Raw genomic sequence first — 19,193 nt, forward strand, 5'->3', positions numbered from 1 at the left:
CCCCAGCTTTCTGTGAATTCATTTGCTTTACCAAGTTCTTTCCTCTATAATGAAGTCCCAGAACAGGAAATTGTACTAACAGTGAGTCATGACACTGTTCCTCAGGGATTCACTATCCCTCATGGCTACATATGTTATTGTTTTCAAGTTTGTCAAGTTGCTTTCTAATTCACATTAATTTCAGGGCCTCTGTTTTTTGAGGGAGACTATTTTTCTTTTGAGGGAGACTATATAGTTTTCTATCTCACACAGCCTGGAAGTGCAGCTGCCACTAATAGGCCCACTGTCAATAAGTACAAATTTTCCAAACTAGACAAGTTCTACCCCCTAAATTCTAAGGCAGTCTGGCGTCTTCCACTTCTAGGGTACCATATTGGTACATGATTTACTATGAACATTCAATTTGTCTTAGGAAAAGCATATAATTGGCACTTAATAAATGCTTGAATTGAACTTAACTCCTTTAACAGTCTGCACTATGAGCTGTTTTTGTCAAAAATTGAAAATAAAAAGATAATCTAGTATGTAACCTTCTATTGATGAGTTTTTCCAAACTTAACAAGCTTAAACCAAGTTAAACCTCAGACAGGAAACAAGTAGCCTGCTGCTGAGCCTACATTCAAAGCCTTTCCAGTTTGGTAGATCCCGTGCTTGTAATCCCCTGGTAGGTTCCTCCAGAGTATAGAGTCACCTATATATCATAATAAAACACAGGAGTAGGGTTTTCACAGGAGCTGTAAGCTTTTATGTACACTTTGCAGGCTCTCTTCCCCTCAGCCCAAAGTCAGTAATAAAGTAAACAAGTTCACACAATCTCTTTTCTCATATTTCCTTTATATTCTTATTCGAAGATAAGCTCTGTGTGAATAGGGAATGCTTCATTTTTGTCTCTGTACACTAAGATAGTCAATGGATGATTATTTTGGCTACAACTCAAGAAATGAACTACTATCACATGGATACTTACATAGGAGAAGTTATCCAAACTAATAGAAACACAGATACTTGTGATATTGGGATACTAACTCCATCTTCCTCTCTGTCCCTATACAGCCCAGTCTATCCACTTCCACCCTTCCCTTCCTGGAGAGAAGAAATTGTTCCATTGTATCCCTGGCTTAGCAAGATGTTTAGTACATAGTAGTAAGTGTTTAATAAATACTGATTGATAGAATGTAAGCTCCCTGAAGATAGGGATTGTTTCAGTCATTTTCTCTATATTCTTAGCACCAAACACAGTGTCTGATATATAGTAGGTGCTTAATAAATGTCTTTTGGTCAATTCCCCTGCAGTCAGATGGGTCTGCCTTTAAGTACTCACTTGCATTTCCCCAGCAGAAGAACAGTTATCCCCATCCCTCATTCTATGTATTATTCAAAATTATCACCAATTTGTTATGTACTTAAAAAAAAATCAGTACCTTGCTGAGTCTAGACTCAAAAGAGAGTGATGTAGAAGATTTGGAAGTCTTCATGCCAGAAGTAGCTGGAGGAATGGGGCGTCCCCGCTCAATCCCATGGGTCCCTTGTTTTACTGTTGTGCCCCAGGATTTGGCTACACTCTTCATTGTTCTAGGGGGTCCTACTTCCTAGAGGAGGCTGCAACAGAAAAGAAAACAATGAAATAGAAAATTACATTTTCAACATCCTGAACTATAGCAGTATCTTAAATAACTTTTTATCGATAGAACTCATGCCAGGGTAATTTTTTACAACATTATCCCTTGCATTCACTTCTGTTCTGATTTTTCCCCTCCCTCCCTCCACCCCCTCCCCCAGATGGCAAGCAATCCTTTACATGTTGAATAGGTTACATTATATCCTGGATACAATATACGTGTATAGAACCGAACAGTTTTCTTGTTGCACAGGGAGAATTGGATTCAGAAGGTATAAGTAGTCCGGGAAGAAAAACAAAAATGCAAGCAGTTTATATTCATTTCCCAGTGTTCTTTCTTTGGGTGTAGCTGCTTCTGCCCATCTTTGATCAATTGTAACTGAGTTAGCTCTCTTTATCGAAGAGATCCACTTCCATCAGAATACATCCTTATACAGTATCATTGTTGAAGTATATAATGATCTCCTGGTTCTGCTCATTTCACTCAGCATCAGTTCATGTAAGTCTCGCCAGTCCTCTCTGTATTCATCCTGCTGGTCGTTCCTTACAGAACAATAATATTCCATAACGTTCATATATCACAATTTACTCAACCATTCTCCAATTGATGGGCATCCATTCATTTCCCAGCTTCTAGCCATTACAAACAGGGCCGCCACAAACATTTTGGCACATACAGGTCCCTTTCCCTTCTTTAGTATCTCTTTGGGGTATAAGCCCAGTAGAAACACTGCTGGATCAAAGGGTATGCATAGTTTGATAACTTTTTGAGCATAGTTCCAAATTAGCAGTATCTTAAGAGGGTATGTGTGAGCGTATCAGCACATCGGCTACTTGCCATCACCAAGCCTTCTTGTGCTTGCTATCATCCTGAGGACCTAGTCCTCAGATCTAGCTGAAAATAGAACATTCCTTCCTTAATATCAACAAGGGCTTTCGAGACCAAAATGGATGCACTTAACAAGAGGTCACAGTTTTTAAATTCCACACAAAATTCTTTCTTCCCTAAAAGAAGCATCTCTTTTCATTAAACTTAATTTTCCATTGGGAATACAAGGACTTCTGGGACAGGGTCACGTAACAACACTCAGTCAGCCCTTCTAGAGCAGATTGGCTGAAGTGAAAACCATAAGCATAGCAGAGGAAGGGATGGGAAGGGGAGGAAAAATCCATCTAGTCCATCTCCTCCATCTCCAGAGACAGAGCCTGAACATTTCACAGGAAGTCAATTTAATACACAAAAGCCAATTGGCCAACTACAAAATGATCACAAAAACACAAGGATAGCTTTTCCAACCCTCTTTTCCAAAGTTTGTTTTGTGGAGTTTTTTGAGAACATATTTTACATAATGACAAAACCATATTCCATATTTAGATATCTTTGGTCACACCCAACAACAAAATCCTTTAGTGCTAAAGTTTAATAAGCTATTCAAAGAAGCCTAAGGCAGAATAGTAGAAGAAAAGGTCAGCACTGAAGAAAAAATTGGCAAAAGGATATGTCCAATGATTGGGAATGGCTAAGCCAATTGTGACACATAAATGTCATGGAACATTACCGTACTTTAGAAACAAGGAGTGAGAAGAGTTGAGAGAAGTCTGGAAAGACTTCTATGAAAAAAAAAGATGAAAAAATTGAAGCAAGTAGAATCAGGAAAAAATATACACGCCCACAATGAAAAATGGAAAGAAAGAACAACAAAATTCTTAACATTTTGTGATTATAATGACCCTGAAGAAGGAATGAGAAAATGAACTTTTTCCCTCTTTGACAAAGATGGAGGACTATGGCTGGGGAACACTGTATATACAATGTACTATTGATTAATTTTGTTATTTTTTATTCTAGTCCACGCTCCTCATTTTATAGATGAGGAAACTGAGGTACAGAAGAATTAAGTGTGACTTGCCTACACCATCAGCAGGGATGGAATTTGAACCCAGTTCCTTCATCACCAAATGCCAAATGTTTTCTGCTCTAACATATTGTTATGAAGACTTATGGGGGGGGCAGGGAGCAGAGGGGGAGACATCTTTAGAAATGAAAGTGACTTAAAAACTACTGATATAAGTAAAAATAGTTTTTGAGGAAAGGAAAGGTGTTGGAGGTTTGGAGGAGGAAGTAGAAGGGATCACGGGTTCTTGTCACAACTTTGAGCCTAACCAACTTTCTGGTCTTGAAGAAATTATTTGTTGCTGTTATTATTTCCGAAATAAGGAAGCAGCTTAGTTACTGTTATCTTCTTTTTATCTAGCACTGCAAAGTTGACAACATTTACAAGTCTTGCAAAGTTGGGAAGAAGAACATCATTAGTCCCGTTTTACAGGTGAGTAAAATAAGGCTCAGAGGGAGAATATAGGATATAGCCCATGGCCTGAAAGGTAATCAACATCAGAGTCAGCATTACATTTGACAGAGCAAAGAGGAGCATCTGGCTTCCAATCTCAACACTATTACTTTATTGCTCGCAGCCTTCGTGATTCTAGGTAGAACATTTCCTCCCTCGGTTTCCTCCTCTGTAAAAATGAGGGGTTAGCCTAATCACAGAATCACAGAGCTAGATCTGGGCGGTACCTCAATCCGGTTTCCTTGTTTTAAAGAGGAGGAAGCACAGTCCTAGAAAGGTTGCCCAGAGGATTTGCCAAGTCAGTCTATCAGGGGTGAAACTTCCTAACTCCTGAGGCTCTCCTCTGCCTTTCATCCCCTGTTTTTGAGATGAGAAAACTAAGTCTGTAAATATGTAAACACACATAACACATGTATATATACTATGTGTATATATATGTACTTGACATTATACATATATACACACACACCTATATACATTATATATTTTACGCTTTCTATGTGTTAATCTATCAAGTATTTATTAAGCTGTGTGCCAGGTATTGGCTAGAGCGCTAAAGACGCAAAGACAAAAGTGAAATAAATAATTCTTGCCTTCAAAATGCTAATATTCTGAGCACCAGCCCTGAAGTCAGGAGGACCTGAGTTCAAATCTGACCTCAAACGCTTAACACTTCCCAGCTGTATGACCCTGGGCAAGTCACTTAACCCCAATTGCCTCAGGAAAAAAGTGCTAATGTTCTATTAAGGTGACAATATATACATGTAAACACACACCACATAAAGCCTGTGATAATTGATAGTATTTACACAGAGCTTGAAGATATGCAAAGCACTTTACAAATATTATCTCAGTTGATCCTCAAAACCATCTGGGAAGCAGGTGCTTTTATTATATGAATTTCACAGATGGGTAAATACAAAAACATACAACAGCAGACCGTATGTTAGAGCAGAAAGCATCCAGCATTTGGTGATGAAGGAACTGGGTTCAAATTCCATCCCGCCATTCACTATGTGGATGGCATTGGGCAAGTCACACTTAGTTCTTCTGTACCTCAGTTTCCTCATCTATAAGATGAGGAGGTTGGACTAGAATAAAAAAATAACAAAATTAATCAATAGTACATTGTATATACAATGTATCTCAGTTTCCTCATCTGTAAAATGAGGAGGTTGGACTAGATCCATTCCAGCTCTAGATCCGGGATCTTTTAATCCTCTGAATTGTTTTCCTGGCTGCTGATGGATGGATGTTTGGGGTGGCCAGCCTCTTGGTCTACAGGGATAGTGACCCGGAAGCTATCAATCCCTCAAGCTTCCTCAGCTTTCCTTAACCTCCTTGAGACCATCTGGTTCTTATGCATCAATTCCCCCCTCCTAACCACCACTGGGGAAAAACAAATGACTTCCTCCCATCCCATATCAGATTGATGTGCCGTCTACACTAATAGCTTATATTTGTCTTGAGTGCTCTCAGGTCTGCCTGACCACAGGCTCATGGAAGCAGCTGGGCCTCCTGGGCTAGATCGGCCCACTCAGATTCCTGTTGGGACTTGACTTGCACCTACAAGCCAGCGGCCAGGCATTCCTGCAGACTCCACCAATTGACAGATCTCTCATCTGATCACCATGTTGTCTACCCCAGCATCCTGTTGGCCCTGAGGGCCAAGGATCCTCCTCTAGTTATGAGGGGGCAGAAATACTCTCCCTGAGTTCTCTGGGCCAAAGGTAGACTGAAGCAGCAGCAGCTGGGTCAGTGTATTAGGGGAAGGGTTGACAGTGGTGACAACTTTCTTAGTTTATTTCAAAAAATTTTCCCCAAGAGGAGTGATGATACCTTTGGGGTCTAGGAGGAAGCATGGTACAGAGAAAGGGAAGCTGCCTCTGAAGTCACAGGTCCTGGGTTCAAATCGGCCTCATATTTATGACCTGAATCTCATTGTACAAATTATTTCCCTTCCTCTGCCCTCAGTTTCCTCATTTGTAATAACTCTCTGAGACTTTAAATTACAAGCAAGTTTCTGGAATCTACAATTACTATGAGTTCTCTAAAATCACAAAAACAGAACCAAAATCAAAAAACAAACAACCCACCCTACACACACACACACACACACACACACACACACACACACAAATATTTCCTTAAGAAAGGAGTACATTAAAGACTTATAGGACACATATCTTAGGGTCAATGATTTTATCAGATTCTTTGCTAAAAATAAAATTTAAAAAGTTTTGCTGCCAAATGTTAACACCATTGTCACTCCCTAATATACCAACAAGCAGTTATTAAGCACCTTTTGGAGCTGGGGCCATAGAAACAAAAGTTGGAAAGGCTATGCTCTCCTTTGGCACTATGGCCCTTGGACCCACCTGTGCAAAAATGTTTATAGCAGCACTATTTGTAGTGTCAAGGAACTGGACATTGAGTGGATGCCCATCAGTTGGGGAAGGGCTGAATAAGTTAAGGTATATGAATGTAATGTAATATGATTGTTCTATAAGAAATGATCAGCAGAATGATTTCAGAGAGGCCTGGAGAGACTTACATGAACTGATGCTAAGTGAAGTGAATAGAATGTTGTATACAGTAACAATGTGATGATCAACTGTGATGGACTTGGCTTTTTTCAACAATAAAGTGATTCAAGGCAATTCCAAAAACTTGAGATGGAAAATGCTAATAATATCTAGAGAGAGAGTCTATGGAGACTGAATATGGATTAAAGCATAGTATTTTCACCTTTTTCTTTATTTGTTTATTTTCTTTCTCATTTTTTCTTTTGGTCTGATTTTTCTGGCACAAGATGAGAAATATGAAAATATGTTTAAAAGCCTTGCCCCTGTTTAACTTATATCAGATTGCTTGCTGTCTTGGGGAGGAGGAAGTAAAATTTAGAACACAAAAGTTTTACAAAAATGTATGTTGATTATACATGGCAACAACAAGATTATACAATGATCAATTCTGATGGCCGTGGCTCTTCCTAATGAGATGATTCAGACCAGTTCCAATAATCTTGTGATGAAGAGAGTCATCTATACCCAGAGAAAAGACTGTGGGAACTGAGTGTGGATCACAACATAGCATTCTCACTCTTTCTGTTGTTTGCTTGCATTTTGTTTTCTTTTTCAGTTTTGTTTCCTTTTTGATCTGATTTCTCTTATGTAGCCAAGATAATTGTATAAATATGTATACATATGTTGGATTTAACATATATTTTGATATATTTAACATATATTGGATTACCTGCCATCTAGGGGAGGGAGTGAGGGAAAGGGAGGAAAATTTAGAACACAAGGTTTTGCAAGGGTCAATGTTGAAAAATTACCTATGAATATGCTTTATAAATAAAAAGCTTTAATAAAAAAATCTTAAAGCAAAAAAATGGATGTTGAAAACTATTTTACATGTATTTAGAGAAATAAAATACTATTAAGAAAAAAAGAAGTCTCTGCTCTTGAGAAGCTTCTATTCTACTAAGATGGAGATGAGGACAGACATGAAAATAAACTCAAATTGACTGGGAGTGGGAAAGTCCTAGCAGTGGAGGGAAAACAGGAAGTTTTTTTTGAAGGAGGTGGTATTTAAATTGAAGTTTGAAGGGAAGCAGAGTTCCAAAAAGCCTAAGTAAAAGCATTCCTGGGTATGGGAATTTTTACACATACAGATACTGAGGTTGGGGGAGATGCACAACAGATAACAGAGACCACTGATTTATGGAGGGGAGATAAATTAACAGAACAACTGTTTAACATGAAAATAGTTTACAGACCACCTTCTAACCAATATTATCAGGGGTGGGGAGAAAAGGGGACATCACAGTGCACAGAACACTAGGTCTGGAGTCGGGGAGAAAGCTGAAATCAAATCTGCCTTCAGACATTTAGTAGCTGTGTAACCTGGACAAGTCATTTCACCTTGTTTGCCTCAGTTTCCTCATCTATAAAATGGGACTAAGAATAGCACCAGGATTATTGTGAGAATCAAGTGATTTATTTGTAGAGCACTGAATACAGTACTTGGCATGTAGTAAGTACTATATAAATGTTAACTATTATTAGTATTATTATAGTAATTTATTTCTTAATTCCAATTATTCTGTCATTTATCTTCTCAATCTCTGCCACAAAACCTCTTATCCACAATTCAATCCACCTTGAATAGGAAGCCAGCCATCACTAACCACAGCCCTAATTCTAGTTCCTGGTTAAATAAATAATAATAAATGCCTGTTGATATCATTTGACTTAACCTCTCTGGGGTTCCTTTTCCACTCCTGTAAAATGAAGAATTTAGATTAGAAAAATAAAATGGGAGATTGTTTTCAGCTCTAACTCTGCACCCAAGACCAATTATCCCTCACATTTCCACAACACCACAACGAGGTGAGTAGCCCCTGTCAGGAACTGGGAGCCAGAGTGAGCCTGGGGATGGAGCCAGCTGTGGGTCTCTGCCGTCCAAACTCAGCAGCCTATTACAAAGAATAGACGTTCATCCTTGCTCCTCTGGTCAACTCTACAAAGTGATTTCTTACGTAGGAAGAGATTATGGAGTCAATGTGAGATGGGCATTTGTTGTTCTGTCGACATTCGTGATGTGTATTTTAACATGCTGGGGAACTTCAATAAGGAAATTCCCTCTACTTCTCTACTGAGGGGCTGAAAAGGTGATTTCCACCTATGCTAGGAATCAAAATTGGTCCTCAAACAAAATGAGAGTTTGGCTGCCTTTTTGTATTGTTCTCATTGACATTGTTGTGGTCACAATGCCTTTTATTTTCCTGGCTCCGCTCACTTCACTCCAAGTTTCTCTGGATTTCTCCTATTGGCCATTTTTTTTTACTCTCTAATGGACTTCACTTTGTGAAGACTCATCATCCTGATTTCAAACCTGGTCTTAGACATTTAGTAAATATGATCCTGGGAAATCACCTTACCCTGTTTGCCTCAATTTTCTTATCAAATGAGCTGGAGAAGGAAATGGCAAAACCATTCCAATATCTTTACCATGAAAACCCCAAACAGGGACACAAAGTCAAGTACGACTGAAAATGGTAGAACAATTAAAAACAACCAGAAAATCAACTTTAAGTCACCTACAGAAGCACCCATAGCAAAAAGCCACAGCATCGTGCCAGACCCCATCCCTGTAGGTAGCTATGTGGGTTGGTAGAAGATGCCTGGAAGTCTCAGGCACGTCTTTCAAAATGTCTATCATTTCTAGCTGGGTGCCAGAAGGGAGAAAGATAGTGTCAAATACTTCAATGGGTCTGTGATCTCATCGACTTCGGCCTTCCCTCCCATGATGCGGATCCTAACCTATAATTGGATGTGTTTCATGAAAATCATCCAAGGTATTCTGCAATGCCAGCTTTAATATCTACCACATTTTAATGAGGAAGAAATAATAATAGCTCACATTTATATCGTACTCTAAGGTTTACAAAGCATTTTACATAAATGATCCCCCACTGAAGCCTCACTCAACAATATGATGTAAGTAGCACAAAGTTTATTAGCTTCATTTTGCAGGCAGGGAAACTGAGGCTGAGAGAAATTAAGGTGATTGGCCCACAGTTCCACAGCTAGTCAGTGTCAAAGAAGGGATCTGAATCCTGAACTTCTAACTGAGCACTGCCTCTCAGAAAAGTGAGCAGATATCTTATGGGACAACTAGGTGGTGCAGAGATTAGAACATAGGTCTGGAGTCAGGAGGCCCTGAGTTCAAATCCAACCTTAGCTATTTACTAGCTAATGTGTGTGTGATCACTTTCCTTATCATAAAATGAGGTGAAGAAGGAAATGATGAACCATTCCATATCTTTGCCAAGAAAACCCTAAATAGGGTCCCAGTCAGATATGACTGAACAACAATAACATCTTTTGGGGAAGATCTGGAGCCTCAGAGCACAAGGCAATAGACTAAGCTCTATCATAAGTTAGCAGTGAGAACCTAGTCAAATTATTCTCCTTTCTGAACCTCAGTTTCCCCACAGGTGAAAGGAGGCATTTTACATTCTGGAAAGCAATTAGAAGAAAGTGACTAAGAATATCCATCTCCTCTGACTCAGTAAAACAGTGAGTCCTTGAAAGAAGGGACTGAATTTTGTCTTTCTTTATATTCCCAGAACTTAGCAAAGTTTCTGACGCATAGTAGGCATTTGATAAATGCTCACTGACTGATCTAGAGATGCTATTGCTAAGGCCATATTCCAAAGAGATAAAATATAAAATGAAAGGTCCCATATATGACATTTTTACTGGCAGTTTTTGTAGTGGCTAAACACTGGAAACAAATTGGATACCCATAATTGGAAATATATTAGGTATTCCCCAAATTGAGGGGCAAGGAAGTACTCTACCAGATTCATTGTATGAAACAAATATAGTCCTCATATCTATGCCAGGGAAGGATGAAGTACCAAGGAGAATTACAGAGCTATATCATAAATGAATATTGATTCAAAATTTTAAAGTAAAATTCTGTCAAAGACTACAGAAATCATTCATTGTAACCACATTAGATTAATTTCACACATACAAGGATGGTTCAGCATTAGAAAATCAATCGCTATAATTAGTCATATTAAAAATAAAAACCTACATCATTATCTCAAAAGATGCAGAAAAAGCCCCTGACAAAGCTCAACACTCATTTTATGCTCTTAAAAAAGCTCAAACTACAAAATGTAGGTATTGAGGTACCATTTAAATATCATTAGAAGTATCTATCTGAAACCAAAAATAACATATGCAATGAGGATATCCTAAAACTTTTCTCAATAAATACCAAATAAAACAAGGATATTTACTCTTTCCATTATTATTAGATATAGTTTAGGAAATCCTACAATAGCAATAAGCCAAGAGAAAGACATTAAAGGCATAAAGATAGGTAAAGAGAAGATAAAACCATCCTTGTCTTCGCAAACATGCTGGTTTACATGGAAAACCCTAGAGAATCAGCAAAGATATTTGCTGAAATAATTAATAGTTTTGGCAAAGTTACAGAAAGAAGAAATCCTTAAAAATTAAGGACATTTCTATATAACGATAACAAAATCCATGGATAATAATAAGTGAAAGGAAAATCTCATTCAAATACTCATAAGTGTATAGTGTGTATATGGGAGATCAATCTACCAAAAGACAAAAAGACACATTGTATAGACTCAGTTGCAAAATACTCCTAAAAAATGAAGAACTCAAAGAATTAGAGAAGTGTTCAATTCCATGCACATGGCTGGGCAGGGCTATCATTTGGGGAATGGATAAATAAGTTGTAGTATAAGAAGTATAATGGAATATTTCTGTAATATATGAAACAGTGAATGTGATTAATATAGGAAAGTATGGAAAGACATATAATACTGATTAAGAACAAAGCAAGAAAAATCAGGAAACAATATAAATAATGACCACAACAATGTAAATGGAACCACAAAAATGAAATACCTCAAACTGAAGGTTATGAAATTATAATGACCAAGTATAGCTCCAAAGAAGAGCTATGAGAGAGTACCTCCTTCCCTCCTTTCTCTGAGGGAGTAGGGAGTTATGAATGTGAAACAATGCATAAACCATTAGTTTTTTTTTCAATTTGTTGGTCAATTTTTAAAAAAACTTTCCCCCCTTTTTTATTCTTTGTTTAAGGATGGCTAATATCAATAGAAATGGATTTTTTAAAAAATTGAATCGGTCAGTTTATGATAGTCAAAGCTAAGATTATTTCCAGATCTAATGTTCAATATTTACAAAAAGGGAAACTGTGTAATCAGGCCATGCTGTTTTCTTACAGAGGAAGTGTTTATTCGGGGATTGGGGTCATTGGGAGGTAACCAAAGTTTTAAAAATCATTCTCTGCCCAACTACCAAAGTTTCTGCACTTGGGGTCATCTATGCCGGTGAAGTCACAGATATGGCCCCCAAACCATCTCAAGAACCATTTTTAAAAAGTGGACATCCTATAAACACCACTGAAGGAAGAAGCAAAGCTTCCACCACACTGGGTAGACTCCTGGGGAGGATTTACTGGAGATGCAGGATCAATCACACAGGAAGACGTAACATCCCCAAGACAGCAGATCTCATCAAAGAATCCAAGGATGTGCCTACATATAAAAAATATCCTTCATGCAGATTGTGTCCCAAGGGCTCTGACAGCTCAAACCATACCCAGCTCCGGGGACCAAGTCTGTGACTCACAATGTGGATTCTAATCCACTGTATAAACACAGCCTCATCTTTCAAACTGCATGAAAATTGTGGCTGTGTAAGAAAAGCTGCTAAAATTGGGAATCAGTCCAAAAAAGTAACTAAAGGGTCATACCCTTTGACCCAAAGATGTTACTTCATCATTTCAAAAAAAAAAAAAAAAACCAGGTCTCATGGATGTCAAAATATTCATTTCAGGAGGCCCTTTTTATGGTAGCAAAGAACTAAGAACACAATAGATGGCCACAGATGGGGAGAAAGGATAAACAAGCTGAAGAAAGAATTTTTTTTTTTTGCTAAGGCAATTGGGATTTAGTGACTTGCTCAGGGTCACTCAGCTAGGAAGTGTTAATGTCTGAGGCCAGACTTGAACTCAGGTCCTCCTGACTTCAGGGCTGGTGATCTATCCACTATGCCATCTAGCTGCCCCAAAGAAAGAAATATTATTGTACTATAAGAACAATATGATAAATATGGGAAAGGATAGAAAGACATTTTTAATATTTTACTAATTTTATTGATGCCTTTTTATATCGCCAGTTCTCCCCAGCATCCTTCCTCTTCCCACTCCAAGAGCCATTCCAAATAACAAAATTTATTTTTTTAAATTGAAAAGAGGAAAAAAATGTAGGTGGTACAGTAAATCAAATCAGTCTATTTTCAGAAAGTCAGAAAGTCTATCTTCAGAAGTCAGAATATAATCAGAAAGAGCTGAGTTCAAATCCAGTCTTAGATATTTACTAGCTGTGTGATCCTAGGCAACTCATTTACCCTGTTTGTCTCAGTTTTCTCATCTGTAAAATGGGGGAACAGGCAATAGCACCTGCCTCTCAGAGATGTTGTGATGATCACATGAAAAAATAATTATAAAGTTTAATATATAATAAGTTGTATATAAATGTTAGCTAAATTCTGAAAGCGTTATCATCACTAGGCTTTTTTTTTTTTAGCCATGATACTTCAAAGTGAGCTTGTAGGGCTGAGATTGGCATTCATGCACTCAGATGAAGTTATCACAGAGGGAGCTGGAGAAATTCCAGATTCCCTCCAACCCACACACGTGTACAACACACACACACACACCGACTCCTTTTTCTTTTTAAAATAAAGCAGAAATATGTACCAAGCAATCATTAAGAGCATCAAACAGGCACAGCAGGACAAATGCTAAACTCCTTGTACTTTCAGAGGATTCGGGAGCTCTCTGTCCTTGGTCGTGGGGGCTTTTGTACAATGTGCTAGGAGAGAAGCTGTCCATGCTGGAGGGGCTGCGGGAAGGCAGGCACACTCATATACTGTGGGCGGAACTGGAACTGGTTCAACTCTTCTGGAAAACCATTTAGTCTTTAACATTCTTCATTCTTTGGCTAATTAGATCAAAGCTCAGTAGCAGGAACCAGTTAGACCTGACAGGACTGAGGAAAGAGTTCTTCTCTGACACGGGGCAATCTATTCTGATTTGGGAAGGGGAAAATGAAAAAGAAAAAGGAGCAGATGGAAGAATCCAACTATCATGAGAATCAGACGTTGTTGTAAGCAAGCAGGGATAGGCCCTAAACCCTAACCCTCAAAGTTCAATAGAGGAGTCAATTTGGAGAGAGGACTAAATATGGAGTCAAGAAGGACCTGGATTCAAATTCTACCTTTCAGGATTATTACAGAATGAAGCCTTTGATTGGGCTACAGGATCTCTGAGCTTCCTTCTATCCAAATCTATCATCCCAATGACATACCCTGGCTTTTACTCTCTCTGGGTGATCTTAGGCAGGTTTGCTTAACCTATCCATCTGAGCCCTCAATTTCCTCAAGTGAAAAATGAAAACTTTGAAGCAAATGACCTTAAAGTTTCCCTCCACTCTTTATCCAGCATCTTCTTATTTTATTATGAAGTTTAGGCAGTTGCCTGCCTGTGCAAAGAGAGCTGACTTTTCTAAGTGGAGAATTCTCAATATCAACTGAAGCTCTTGGTTCACTGAATTCAACTTTCTTTTGGAAAGTCACTTATGTATTAGAAAGTGCCTACAAACCAGTATGTTAACAGAGGCTGGGAATGAAAACATTCAATGTCAAAGGTGATGTGAAAAGACAAGCACAGTCATACACTGTTGGTCATGCACTGGTCTAACCATTTGGGAAAAGAATGTGAAATTATGACTTTTTTTAAGTGACTTAAGAAGTTCTCTGTTCTTTCACCAAGAAACAGACTAAAGAAATTTTAAAAATTGAAGGAAGAAAAAGAAAGGAAAAGAGGTACTATGTACTCTTTTAAAATTTAAAAAAAAGAAAAGGAAAACAAAAGAGGTTCTATGTATTTCCAGATATTCATAGCAGCAGTTTTTGTTGGAACCAAGGAATGAAAAAACAGCATGTGCTCATTGATGGGGAAATGGCTAACCAAGTAGGGTACAGGAACATAATGGAGGATTATTGCACTACAAGAAAAGATGACAATGAAGAACACTGATTGACACAGGAAGTCTGATATGAATAAGTTGCAAAATGAAATGAGCAGAACACATAAAATGTAAAACAACACATACAATGGCTAGTATGTCAATAATAGTTTAGTTCGGGAAACTAGTAATGGGCTTGCTTTAAAGATCCAGACCCAGACCAATGTACCACTAATAACTATCAGTTACTATGCCTCACTCTCCCTAACTTTACTGCTATTTTCCACACAGCTGGCCTTTACTGCTAATTTTCTAACCCCACCATCTCGATATTCTTTTTCTCCCTGGTCTTCTAGGATACTGTTTTTTCCTGTTTTTCCTCTCCTACCTGGATGACCACTCTTCTTCATTCATTCATGATCCTTCTCTCACTCTTTAAGAGTGAGTATCCCCCAAAAGCTCTGCCTGGGTCCTGTACTCTTCTCTCTGTATACTCTCTCTCTCTCTTGATGATGTCATTCATTCCCATGGTTTCAATTATCACCTGTGTACAGATGACTCCCAAATCTATTCATCCAGACCTGCTCTCTTCCTTGACCCGGTCTCATCTCTCCACCTGTCTTCTGGAAATCTCCAGTGGAATAGCCTGCTCGTTAGCACCTCAGGTGGGACGGGCCCAAAATAGAACTCACTGTCTTTCCACCCAACTCCCCCATTTCTGGTCACGGCATTACTGTCCATCAAGTCCCCGAGGCTTAAAGAGCCATCTCTGACCCTTCCTCTTCCTCACTCCTCCAATGCTCCTACATCCAACTAGGTGCTCAGCTCTCAAATCTATTCCTTCTCTTGATTCCCCTCTCCTGTGATCCTAGTTCAGACCATCATTCACTAAAACCCCGACCCAGGTCCTATCAACATCCTCCTATTTAGTGTCTCTGCTTCCAACATCTCCCCTTACTAACACATCCATTTCGTAACCACTCAAATTATCTTCCTAATACAAACAAAGCTCTACCCATGTCACTCCCTTACTCAAAAGCCTTCTATTATGAGTGGGATAAAATAAAAACTTCCTAACCTGATATTTAAAGCCATTCATAACCCGTTGTTATTGTTTCGTCATCCTGGTCTCTTTGATTCACTGATTTCTAAGAACCTTTCTAAGGTGCTTTGAACCCAAGATTTAAGATGTTGACACCGCTTATTTTTAAACAAATGATTAGACTACTATTATGCTGTATTTGCTATATTATATTATACTGTACCTGTTATGTAATCTTATATATTGGATACCATATTGTACTATGCTATATGATATTGTTATATTACATTAGAATATATACACTATATTATACTGTACTATATGGGACTATTACATTATACATTGATTTTATATTACACTACACTATTATGCTAATATTATATTACATTATATTATACTATATCATATTATACTGTTATATTACATTAGAGGGCAGCTAGATGGCACCATAGTGGATACAGTGGCAGGAAGACTCACGTTTCTGAGTTTAAATCCAATCTCAGACACTTCCTTGCTGTGTTACAGAAAAGACATATAACTTAAAGGATCTCGCAGAGTTGTTATAAAGATCAAATGGTTACTATGTGTAAATGTTGGCCATGTACCTATTACAGAATATATAATTACGTTACTTTTATATGTATGGATATACATATATATGATATTCATGTTTGTGTATACACCCACACAAATGAGTTACTATGTGTAAATGTTAACTATATATGTTTTATAAATATATATTATATATATAATTGTTATATTTACATGTATAGATATACATAATACACACGATACATTCATGTTTGTGTATACACCTACACAAATGGGTTATTATCTGTAAATGTTAGCTACATATCTATTACATAATCATATATTACTTTTATATGTATATATGCATACATATGATATTTATATTTCTCGATACACAACACAAATGAGTTACTATGTGTAAATGTTAGTTACATATCTATTATATAGTATAATTATTTATTACTTTTAGATGTAAATATGCATACATATGATATTTGTATTTCTCTATATACCACACAAATGAGTTACCTGTGTAAATGTTAGCTATATATCTATTAAACAGAATATATAATTGTTACATTTATGTGTATAGATATATGTATAACACATATCCATATATGTGATACATTTCATATTCATATATATTCCCACACAGAAACTGCTACCAGGCTATGGTCCTTCCTGACTTTAATAAGAGCAAAAGTATATTTTTAAAATTACTATGTTCTTCAAAAAAGGCTGCCAAGAGAGAAATTAACTTGATTTGTGAGTTTTCCTATGTCTCCTTCCTGTCTAAGATTGTACACTCAGCTCCCTGGGAGTCGGTCTCTTGGTTTAACTTTAGAGACAGCTGGATGTTGCAAAGTAGTGGGTTTCAGATTTTTCCCTTTGGATAGCTCCTCAAATTACAGCTTTTTACTTCATTTTATTTTTGTCCAATCTGTAATATCATTAGCATAGTTTTTTTTCGGGGGGGGGGACCCTCTGTCAATACAAATCATCAATCTGAAAGAGCTATTTGCCACACAGAAATGACTTAGTTAGAGTCACACAGCCAGGTAAGAGCAGAAGAATCAAACTCACCACAACACATTTCTGTGACTCAAAACTGGGTCTCCCAGGCAAAATTTGACAGCCCCGACTCACTGTTCCAGCCAAAGACTTATTTTTGCACTCTGCAGGTGCCCTATTTTGTGGGATCTAAACCCCTGCCAAAGCCACAATCATGAGAAAAAAGAAGATGATACCTGGGGAATCTAGGGATGGGATGGGAGCTGGCTTTAGAGGTCCCCTCAAATCTAGCACTCCCATTGTACAGACGAGAAAACTGACATCTGGAAAAGGAAAGTGCCTCGACCAAAGTCACCAAGATATCAGGAAGCAGGTGATGAGATCCTAGCTCCCCAGTTGCAAGGAACCTCTGAGACCATCTCCTCCAAACATTTTGTTTTATAAAAGAGAAAAGGGAGACTCAGCCAGGAAGAAGTGTCTTCCCCACAGTTACAAAAGCATTCAGGATTCGAATCTTGGTTCTGACTCCAAAACTAGTACTTGTGGCTCTTCCTATTGCACCACCCTGCCTCTCCCATGTTATATGATTACAAGGTAATGGAGAATATAGATATATCCATATATGATATAATAAATACATGCATATTTATTAGAACTTCTGTTTTTGAAGAAAGTCTGTTCCTGCCCAAACCAAGGGCATCCAAGAACTCATTCCAACAAGGCTGCCTTTGCTCAAAACATTTTGGGACTCCTCATTTGGGCTTGGAACACCTTGCAAGCCTGAGGCACATTCTTTAGACTGTTCTCCCCGGAGGCAAGCTTTCATCCTGGGAGGGCCCCAGTATTGTTTCTGGCAACAGTTGGAAGTGATTTAGTGCCAAGTCTGGTGAACCGGGTGGGTGAAGATGTTGCATTCTACCATTTTGGGTTAAAAAATTATAATAAAGCCAAGGTATAGCTATAAAGAAAGAAGGCTGGTTCTCAGAATTGTACAGTCAGAGGGCCCTGGCTCTAGACTTGGGGGACCTGCTTCTGATGCTGATTAGCTGTGTTACCTTGGAGAAGTCACTCTTCCTGTGCCTCCGTGTAAAAAACAAGAAGTTTGGGGTAGATGGTATCTAAGGTCCCTTCATGCTGTAAATATTTAAACTTCCTGGAAAGGAAGATATTCAGAAGCAAAAAGACCTAAGAGATGATCAAATCCAACTCTTTATTTCACACGCCTTTTCCAAGGTCATGCAAGTCCTAAGGGGTAAAGCCAGAATTTGAACCTCAACCTCCAATGCACAAATCTTCTTCAAACTCTTCTGAGCAGCAGCAGCATTGCATTGTGGGAATCTCCCACAACCTCCCATGATACCCACTTAAAAGGGTAACTAACCCTCTTGTGGTAACAGGAGTCCTGGGGAGTCATTTCAAAACCACCTAATTCTACACAATCACGCCTAGATTCCAGCACTAGTTCTAACCCTTATCAAAGCTTCAGAATCAGGCATCCACCTGCCCTTCCTCCTAATTTCCCGAAATCACCACCTCCCAAAAAGACCCTTTCCTTATCAGCCATTCTTGTTGGCTGATTGGAACAATCCCAATAAGGGCATCACTCTATGCCTTCTGGTTTGAGGGTTTCCAAGCGCCTTCCAGAAAATGCCTCGGTCAGAGGATTGGCGAGACTTACATGAACTGATGCTGAGTGAAATGAGCAGAACTAGGAGATCATTATATACCTCAACAACGATACTGTTTGAGGATGTATTCTGATGGAAGTGGATCTCTTCGATAAAGAGAGCCTTAATTGATCAAAGATGGACAAAAGCAGCTACACCCAGAGAAAGAACACTGGGAAATGAATATAAACTGCTTGCATTTTTGTTTTTCTTCCCGGGTTATTTATACCTTCTGAATTCAATTCTCCCTGTGCAACAAGAGAACTGTCCGGTTCTGCACAAATATATTGTATCCAGGATATACTGTAACCTATTCAACATGTAAAGGACTGCTTGCCATCTGGGGGAAGGGGTGGAGGGA

At 38.3% G+C, this 19,193-nt stretch overlaps 1 protein-coding gene across 1 annotated transcript in view; it reads right to left on the reverse strand.

Moving 5' to 3' along the window:
- Positions 1-15,632, reverse strand: part of SPECC1 (sperm antigen with calponin homology and coiled-coil domains 1) — a 280,120-nt gene extending 264,488 nt beyond the window's left edge. The window contains 2 exon segments of the mRNA XM_051992088.1: positions 1,422-1,599; positions 14,970-15,632. Of these exon segments, the coding sequence (XP_051848048.1) occupies positions 1,422-1,568 (147 nt within the window). The 5' untranslated portion in view covers positions 1,569-1,599; positions 14,970-15,632.
- Positions 15,633-19,193: the final 3,561 nt, after the last annotated feature.

The sequence above is a fragment of the Antechinus flavipes genome, chromosome 4, assembly GCF_016432865.1.
Source record: "Antechinus flavipes isolate AdamAnt ecotype Samford, QLD, Australia chromosome 4, AdamAnt_v2, whole genome shotgun sequence".
NCBI lineage: Eukaryota > Metazoa > Chordata > Mammalia > Dasyuromorphia > Dasyuridae > Antechinus > Antechinus flavipes.